At 63.2% G+C, this 8,856-nt stretch overlaps 1 protein-coding gene across 1 annotated transcript; it reads left to right on the top strand.

Moving 5' to 3' along the window:
* Positions 1 to 197: 197 nt before the first annotated feature.
* BESB_080900 (uncharacterized protein) lies at positions 198 to 6,856 on the top strand (the record flags this gene model as incomplete). Its single annotated transcript, XM_029366452.1, has 4 exons — positions 198 to 492; positions 938 to 1,004; positions 1,521 to 1,625; positions 1,969 to 6,856. The coding sequence occupies 4 exons, from the start codon at positions 198 to 200 to the stop codon at positions 6,854 to 6,856; spliced, it is 5,355 nt and encodes a 1,784-aa protein (XP_029217883.1).
* Between the last annotated feature and the right edge of the window lie 2,000 nt (positions 6,857 to 8,856).

Here is an 8,856-nt window from a genome sequence, read left to right as displayed (position 1 = left end):
GCCGCCGCAAAAAAAGAAAAAATCGATATTCGAGCGGAGAGAAGCGACTCGAGACGGGGGGAGGAGGCGGAGAAGACGCCCTCAGCCTTGCTGCTTCGAAGGAAGCACAGGCGAGCTGGGGAGAGCGCCGAAGACGGGGACGCAAGCAGTCGAGACGCGCCCTGCGCTGGACGGCGAGCCGCCCTAGAGACAAAGTAATGGAGAGGAACTGGAGAAGGAGCAAGGAGGCGGACAGACGGTTTGATCCTCCTTCAGGCAGAGGCGGCGAAGACGGCAGGCGGGGAGTACAGCAAGAGACTCTGAACGAGAGTGCGCTCCAGCGCGAATCGAGGGCAGGACTGAAGGCAGAGGCGACTGGGAAGGAAGGAGTAAAGAAGCTCGTTTACCGTGGAAGAATAGAGTGTACTGCAGAACCGAGACCCAGAGGGAGCAGGAAGGGACAGAAAAGAGAGGGAAAGGGATCGAGCGAGGCGCAGCGAGGCGAGAAACCGCGTGAGACATCCAAACGCGTCCCGCCAAGCGCCTCGAGACAAGAAACGGCAAGGGACGCGCCCTCCGAGGACGTGAGCAGGAGAAGACAACCTGGTTACGGCTCATCGGAACGAAACTCTCAAGGATAGGGAAAACGACGACTGGGAGAAGCAAAGAGGCGATGCACATTTTTGTTTTCTTGACAAGCGTCAGTTTTGCGTACACCGCTCCAATGTCGCATGTAGCTTCACGCTGCAGTTGAGACAGCGACACGCGAATTCCGATGAACGGAGTCCGCATTTCGGATCTTTCAGAGAGTGAGCACTGCTTCTGTGCAAAAGCAGAGCGGAAAGGAGAAAACGCGCATGCTGTAAATACGATCTCCACGCATTCTCGCCTTTTCCCGCGGGCAGCTGTACGCCGTTCCTTCGCAGGTACTGCGGCTGTGCGCTCTGAGTTCGAGCAGCGCGGCACACACAGGAAATCTTTCACGTTTTCGAGTTTCTTTGGTTTGCCTTCTCATGCAAAAATAGGTAAGCGTCGGCTCCGTTGACTGATGCGCTGCGTGTGCAGCGGTAGCCGCTCGTGCGTTTCTCAAGCACGTCCTCAATCATTCAGATCCGGCGTCCAGCGCGTTGCCGGCGTTGCCGGAGGGATCCAGGCAAGCACGTGCAGCGGTGATTCGGGGGTTTCCGCTTACTTGCGATTCCGCGTTTTCTCGACACGCCGCCGCAGTCGGCTTTTGCATCTGCAGTCAAGAGCCCGGAAATGGTTCCGCTACCTCCCTCTGCGTGGAGCTGAAGTGTCTCCGCCGGCCTCTGCGAAAAGAACCCCATGCACGCTCGAGGAAGCCTCACGTCTACGAACAGCACGCTGGGTGAGGCGCGAAAAAGCGCGAATCGGCATCTTCTCTCTGCATGCTGGCGATTTCTTGGCTCCTCTCTTCCACTACAGCAATATTTATGCGACGGATCGAAGCAGCCGCGTCCTCTCCATGCCTTACCGTCGCGCGGGCCCTGAGAGCCGTTTCGAGTCTTCGACGTGTTCAGGGGGGGGTTCACCGTGGCGAATTACGCGGACGCTGCGTTGGTTCGCCGCGTGTTTCTGATCGCCTCGCGGCACACCGAGGTCTTTCCCTATCCCTCTAAGTCTAGGTGAGCAAATATGTAAATGTAGCTGGCCGTTTGTTCGCTTTGTGTGAGCCCAGACACGCGCTGTCTAGAGTGCTACGCGTGCGCAGGAAGCCGCTTTTGCCGCAGCCCAGGCCCAATAGTCGCCCCCCAAATCTCCCTTATCGTCCTTTTCCACTTTTTTCCCCTTTCCTCTGTCTCCCCTCTCCCATGTCAAGAACTCTCTCGGCAGTTTTTGCTTTTTCTTTCGCGGGCGATGGCAAGCGCGTCGGAGCCGCTCGCGTGGTCCGCCCAGTCCCCGGTGGCGGGCCTCGACCGCGCGGTCTTTCTGCGCCGCCTCTCTCGAGAGGCGCCTGTCGCGGTTCAGATCGAGGAGACGCGGGTCCTACTTGAGAGCCGCGGCTACGGCTGCGAACAGCCTGCCGCGGCGGGCGCCCACCGCGCTGGCTCGTCCTCTGCCCCGCCGCCTGCTTTCTTCGCTTCTCCTTCCTCTTCTTCCTCCGCTTCTTTTTCGTCTCCCGTCGCTCAGACGACTGAGGAGCGGGGGGCGAGGCAGAGGAGGAGGAGGATGCCCGTTCTTCTTCTCCTGGCGGGGCGCGCCGCGGGGGGAAGCGGCCGCGAGCGTTGCCTCGGAGTACGCCGCAGACGTCGTGTACGATCTACTCCTCGGCGTGGCCTTCGGCCTCCTCGACATCCCGCTCTGGGGGCGACGCGAGCAGCACCAGCTTTTTCTCCGCTTCTTCGTGCCCCGGGCGGAAGGCCCTGAGGCAGTCGGCAGTGCAACAGGCAAGGCAGAAGGCGAAGGGGAAGGGGGCGACCGCGCAGACGAAGGCTGGGAGGCAGGGGAGGCGGGCGTGTTTTCGGCACCTGCGATCTTCTCGGCCTTCCACCGGTTCCTCAGGGACTTGCCGCTGCTCGCGGCCTCCGCGCCGTTCCTCGCCGCGTACCGGCGGCCGCAGTCGCAGCCGCAGCCGCAGCGTCAGCCTCTGCATCTTTCGCATGGCGGAGAGGAGGAGAGCCCTGGGACTGGGGCTGCCGGAGAGCGAGGCAATGAGCGGGAGCATTCGCAGGCCTACCACCCCTCTTGGCGGAACTTGGCTGTTATCCTTCACGTTCTCGAGGCGTTCCTCGCCACGCCCCGCACCCTTCCCTCGCTTCTCTCCTCTCTGTCTCTGGAGACTCCGCCCGCGGCCTCTTGGTCGTCTTCCGCAGCGGGCCCCCGGCGGTCGCCAGCGCCTGCGCCCCTTCTGCGCGGAGACGCGCTGCTCCACGCCCTTTTGAATCTCCCCGCTCTCGTAGAGGCCGCGCTGCGCGCTCTGCCGGGCGGAGCAGCGGCGGCCTGCAGCAGCGCGCTCCTACCCCCCGCGCTCGCTTCGTCTGCCTTCTCACAGCGCCTGGGATTCGCATTCGTCGCCGTCTGGCGGCGGGCGCTCGCCGCGACCCCCCACGCGACCCGCAGGCGCGGCGGCCGGGCCTGCGAGGCCCAGGCGCTGAGCGTCTTCGGAGTCGCTGCGCCAGCGGAAGAGAGACAGCGCAGCAGGGGGCGGTCTCGCGCCCTCGAAGGTGCCGCGAGCCCCGAGGGTTCAGGGTTACGGAGCCCGCGCGACGGAGAGGAGGGCAGAGACGCGGAGAGCGAAGAACGGCCAGCGGGGGCGACGGGCTTTGCGTCGGTTCCCTCCGAGGCCCCGGAGGCCCTGCGGGTGGCGACGCGCAGATTCGTTTTGCGAGGTCATGCCTCCTTTCTGGCTCGCGCCCTCGTGGCGTCTCTTCTCGCCGCGACGAGCTTCGAGGAGGCAGCGCAGACGAGCGAGGCCCTGTGCGCGGAAGAGAGCGGAGGCAGCAGCTGCAGGGGGGAGGCGGCCTCGGCGCCCGTGGTGAGCTCGCAGTGCGGAGGAGACGGCAGAGGTGGAGGGGCTTCGCGCGCTGAATCCGCGCAGCCGGCGCGCAGAGATCACGAAGAAGTCTGTGCCGTTGCCTTTTTCATCACGCGCGAACTGTCGCGGGAAGATGCCTGCGGACCTGCGGCGCACGCCTTCGTCTCCGTGTGTCTGCGCGAGGCGAGTCCGCTGCTCTTCCTCGCTGCGGCGCAGCTGCCAGGGACAGACTCTCTCTCCCTGGCCTTCTCTGCGCAGCAGCGGGACGGCCCTGCGCACGCTTCGCTGCTCGCGTTTCACTCGGCCGCGGCGCCGCGTCTGGCCTGCAGCATCCTCCTGGGGCTCCTGCGGGTTTCTTCGAGTTCTTCTCCACGCGCTGCTTCCCGCACAGTGGAGACTCGTTTTTTGTCGCAGTTCTTGCTGACGACGCTGGATCCCTGCGCATCCCGGCCGCTCCCTCTGCCGCTGTCTCTCTTTCTTCTCGATCTGCTCGCGGGCTCCTTCGCCAGCGCGACGAGCTCGAGCCCCGTCGTCAACCCGGCGTCCTCTGCGTCTGCTGCGGCTCTTTCCGCGCCTCCGGGCCCCGCGTTTTCTCCTTTTTTCGCGCTCGCCTTTCTGGATCTGCTGCAGCATCTTCTGCAGCTCTGGGCGAACCAAGACTGCGAGCTGGTGTCGCTGTCCCTGCACCAGCATCTGCTGCTCGCTTGTCTGCTTGCCCGCGCGCTGGCGAGTCTCGCGTACCTCGAGCGGGTCCTCGGGGTGCGGCCATCCGGGCCAGAGGCTGCACGGGCCTCGCGCCCCGCGGCGGAGGAGCCGCTCCGCGCCGCGGACGCGCTGCTGCGAAGTCGTCTCCGGACTGCCTTCAGCGCGAACAAGAAATTCAGCTGCCTCATGCGCGGCATCCACGCCCGCCTCGCTAGCAGTGAGGAGTTCCTGCGACTCCTCGGCATGCTGCTCGCTGAGCGAATCGCGCGCGAGACGCTCGCGCGCCTCGGGAAGACGTCCAAGGCCGACGCGCCCCAGGGGGTGCAGGCAGGCGAGGAAGGCGAGGAAGAAGGCCTTGCCTTCAGGGAGCTTCGCGACCCGCAGGTGGTGTCGCGGCACCCGAAGCTCCTCCTCTTCGCCGCCGCCGAAAGTGCCCGCTGGATCCACGCCCCCCGCCCCGAGTTGGTTGAAAGGCCCGGAGATGGAGACGCGGTCGGGAGCGGGGGCGCGGAGGCGCCAGCGGAGGCGGGACGCGCGCGCCCAGGGGGCGGAGGGCCTCAGCCAGCGCACGGCGGAGACGAGGAGCAGACGCTCCCGCCCTACGAGCCTGTGGGAGAGACGCTTGAGGAGCTTCAGCGCGTGCGCGCGCTCGCCGCCGTCCTCCACGAGAAGCGCTGCCGCAGCCGCGCGCAGGGTTTCGCGTCAGCGCCCTCTTGCTTCGCGAAACTGAACGAGGAGGCGGGCAACAGGCATGCGGTGCGCGCCGATGCATGCATGCGTTCGCTGGAGGGAGAGAGTCGGGAGGAAGGCCGAGACACACTCAGAGAGAGCCAGGCTTCTTCGGGTGCTTCCTCGCCACACGCGCGCCGCGCGACTTCGGCTCTGCGAAGCTGCGCGCCGGAGCCCGCCTCCTGTGCAGCAGAGTCATGCGCTGCAGGCGGGGAGCATGCGGAGGAGTGCGGACGCGAGCAGGCGAAGGCGAAGGGCCGCGCGATTCAGATCGTGTCCGACGAGGCCACAAGTGATGAAGAGGACGAGGACGACCGGTACTTCCAGTCTCTTCCGGATCTCCCCGTGTTTGATGCCTCCGGTTCGGGCGGGCCTGCGCCGGGGGCCTCTGCAGCCGCGCGTGCCTCTTCGTATTCTCCTCTTGCTTCTGCGTCTCCGTCGCCGTCCTCGCCGTCTCCTCTGGCTTCGCTGGCTGGGGCATCTCATTTTTTTGTGCTGCCGTCGCCGCCTCCAGGCGCTCCGAATCTTCCGCAGAGTGTGCGGCAAGTCGTGGAGTGGCTCTCGGGTGAGATTCACATCGTGGACGAGGCGACGTCGCACTTTTCTTCAGTGGATCCGTGCACGCCGCCAGCGACGATGGCTGGGCCCAACGAGCTGCCGGCGCACCGTCTGTACCGCGTGGCGGCGGCGCTCCATTGCTGTCCGCTGCTCTTGCTCCTGCAGGCAGACTTGCCTGGGTCGCCTCAGGCGTTCCTGCGGCAGAGGCAGCGAGACGGCGACAGGGACGCTAACGCGTTACTCGCGTCGCGCGAATTCCAAGACGTGCACTTGGCGCCCCGCCTCCTGCGGCTGCTGCTGAGCATTCAGACGAACATAGGCGAGGCCCCGGGCGAGCTGGAGGTCCTCCGGAGGACAAGCATCTCTGCGCTGCTCGCGGTGCAGCTCGCGCCTCTTTTGAGTCCGGTGTGCGAGACCCTTCTGGACTCGCAGGTATCTCTCCACCAGAAGCTCCTTCTCCTCGACGCCCTGCAGAGAGCTGCTGCCTGGCTCGCCGCTGGAGCGCCGAGAAATTGGCGTCTTCTCAGACCCGACATGCCCGAGGAAGAAGGCGGAGACGCGGAGGCTGCCAACCGCGACTCAGCAGAAGAGGGCAGGGACGAAGCGAAGACAGAGGAGGGCGGTGGGCCTTTTTTGGAGCCGAGCGCAGAAGGCAGCCGAGAGGGGGGGGACAGGAGGGCGAGGCGCTTCGCACATCCTTCGAGAGCTGCAAGCTCCTCGATGAATCTGTTCATGCCGCACTCGTCAGCTGTATGCACGCGCATGTTATCTCTGTTGGACCTGCCGGCGTATCCCTCCTCGGACTTCGCGGAGGAGCAAATGCACGCGCATCGGCTGGCGTGCCACGAACGGCTCCTGCAACAGGAGACAGTCGTCGCCAGTCTGCTCCACACTGTCGGCGCGGCTATGCAGCTCAGCGGCCGCGCCTCTCTGGACGCTGAAGAGCTTGCGGCGATGACGTTTCGCGCGGCCGTCCGCTTCAAGGACCACAAAGACCGCAACGTGAGACGCGCGGCTTTGGCGCTCCTCGCCGCCGCCACTTCGGTTGCGCGGTCTCTAGACACTCTGCTCAGCTCCATCGAGTACGCCGAGAGAAGCCTCGGGTGCACTCACGCCCTCGCGCAGCGCGCCGGGGGTTCGGGGGAGCCCACCGGCGAGGCGAGGCGCCTCTCTACGCAGGAAGATGATGACAGCGGTCTGTGGTCGTTTAGAGATGAAAACGCAGGGTTTCTGCTCAGAGAAAAGGAGGTGTATGTTGTGGGTGCGGAGGTAAAGGGCGGACAGGGCACTGTCGAGTGGTTAAAGACGCAAATGCAGGAAGACCCCGACGAGCTCTGCAGGCGCCTCGCCTCTCTGGTCCTCGGCCTCTGGCTGGAGCTGCCCTCCTGACTCACGCTCAACATGTGACGTATCCCGTAACTACCTGTGGCTTGTTTGCGTGGTTCATCTCTCATCTCAGAAGGGAGAAGTGTCGTGGCCCGAAAGCAAACGGGGCGGAAAGGCCGGACACGTGAAAGGAGGGCGCAGAGAACATGCGGGATTGACACGCAGGCGCTGCATGCAGATTGCGGGAGCAAAAGTGCAACAGGGGCACAGGAAAAAGGCAAGAGGGAACACGGGGAGGGGGAGTCGGAACGAGACGAAGAACGCCCGGTGGACGACTGGCTGCGTCACTGACGTTTTTGTCGGGTTTTTTATAGCTCGCTGAGAAGGTCGAGTGTGGGGAGTCTCTCTCCGCTGTTTCTGTGTACAAACCGTTGTAGGGCCCGTGGAGAGTATGTACGGTAGACTACACAATGAGTAAACGCAATTTCGAAGCCGACGTGATACGCAACGCCGCTTCAGCTTCTATCGAACCCAGAGATAGCCGCTGCCGTCGAAGTGCGCTAGTATTCTAGTAGTAGTACGCGCCCACGAACGATTTCGCCTTGTCTGTGTACCAATATCAGCACGCCATACTCCGTAAACTGGGACGCGGCGGCTTCTCGAGACACCCTGTCGCCGAGCCGGGCTTCATCTTTGACATGGGTCAACGCCCGCGTGGACAGGAAATAGGTACAGGGAGGTCTTCCGATTGTTGTATTTCAGGCAGGTGACTAGGCCTCCGCACACACACTGGCGGTCCCGAATGGGCGTTAGGCTTTGCTTGTCGAGCGCGGAGTCGATGTGGCAGGAGACGCTGGTAGTTTGTCGGCGGTCCTCGCATGTGTAGAGAAGCTACTACGCCCCACCACGTGAGGCGCACACACTTTGCATTCTCTCTCAGCTCAGTGCAACAGATGCAGATGCGGTACATCAACGTCGGCAGGGAACGCGGGGAGTGGCGGGTCGCCACACGCAACATTGGCGTCGGTTGCGCAGTAACGAGATCTTTCGGGCTGAGTATACCCGTAGTTCGCAGCCTACTGAGTCCGTCATGTTTGCAAGTGACAAGTGCGAGAAGAATAGTTGCCCACAGTTGCTACGGCCGCGGGACATGGAAATGCTGTCACGTCCAACGTACCTTACCCTTTATATACAGTGCACACCACAGTGGCTGTCATCCCGAAAATGAATGTCTTCCCGGCGTGATGAGAGTCGCCCGGACTTCGGGACGAAGGACACACATGTCCGATTCCGACGTGGTGGCCTGTCATTCCCCAACGCACACATCACTGGCTTTTCCACGGAGGTAGCGCGGTCACTGCTACCCTCCCGACGCTGTGCGCCAGCTGCTCTGACGTGTCTCGTCGGCGTCAGATTCCGGCGCGACAGGGGGCATCTGACACGGTGTGTACCAGTGACAAATGCGTTGGAGTGACGAGAGAGCACGTATCACTGCATTCAACGGCTGCAGCTACGTGACGCTTCGCGGTTTCTCTGTGGATACATCTGTCTGAAGCTGGCTAGGGGCTTCGATGATGTGGACCCGACTTCTCCTCTAATTTCACCCCCCGGACCCCGGAGGCTGCAAACGGCTGCAGACACAGCAGCGACGCTGCAGACGCATCCTCGCAACAAGGGCCTAGCCGGCCGGTGCAGGCGCCGTTACCGCATCTGCTGTCCGCGTTCTTCTTCAGCGTTCGCGGCGCCATTAACATGCGTTCATTTTGGAGCAGCAATGGTCTCTCAAAGAGCATTTGTCGCATCCTAATAGACAACAGGATATGGGGGTGGCATGCTTCCGTTTTGGTTTCCTGGGGGCAGCAGCAGTCGCGTGCCGCAGCTGTTTGCGCCAGCAGCCGGGTTGGATTCAGGGAAGCTTCTTTCAGTGTGAAAAACTGACTTCACCAGTGTTTGCCTGTCCGCACACTGGGTTTCCCTTCATTCACGTTTTTGCTGCTACTCCGTTAGACTCTGAATATGGCACTCGGGACGAAGATTCGTCTAAAAACAAACGACGACTGGTA

This window comes from Besnoitia besnoiti, chromosome VII (assembly GCF_002563875.1).
Source record: "Besnoitia besnoiti strain Bb-Ger1 chromosome VII, whole genome shotgun sequence".
NCBI lineage: Eukaryota > Apicomplexa > Conoidasida > Eucoccidiorida > Sarcocystidae > Besnoitia > Besnoitia besnoiti.
The sequence above is the reverse complement of the archived record's forward strand: the minus strand, read 5'-3'. Positions and strand labels throughout refer to the sequence as shown.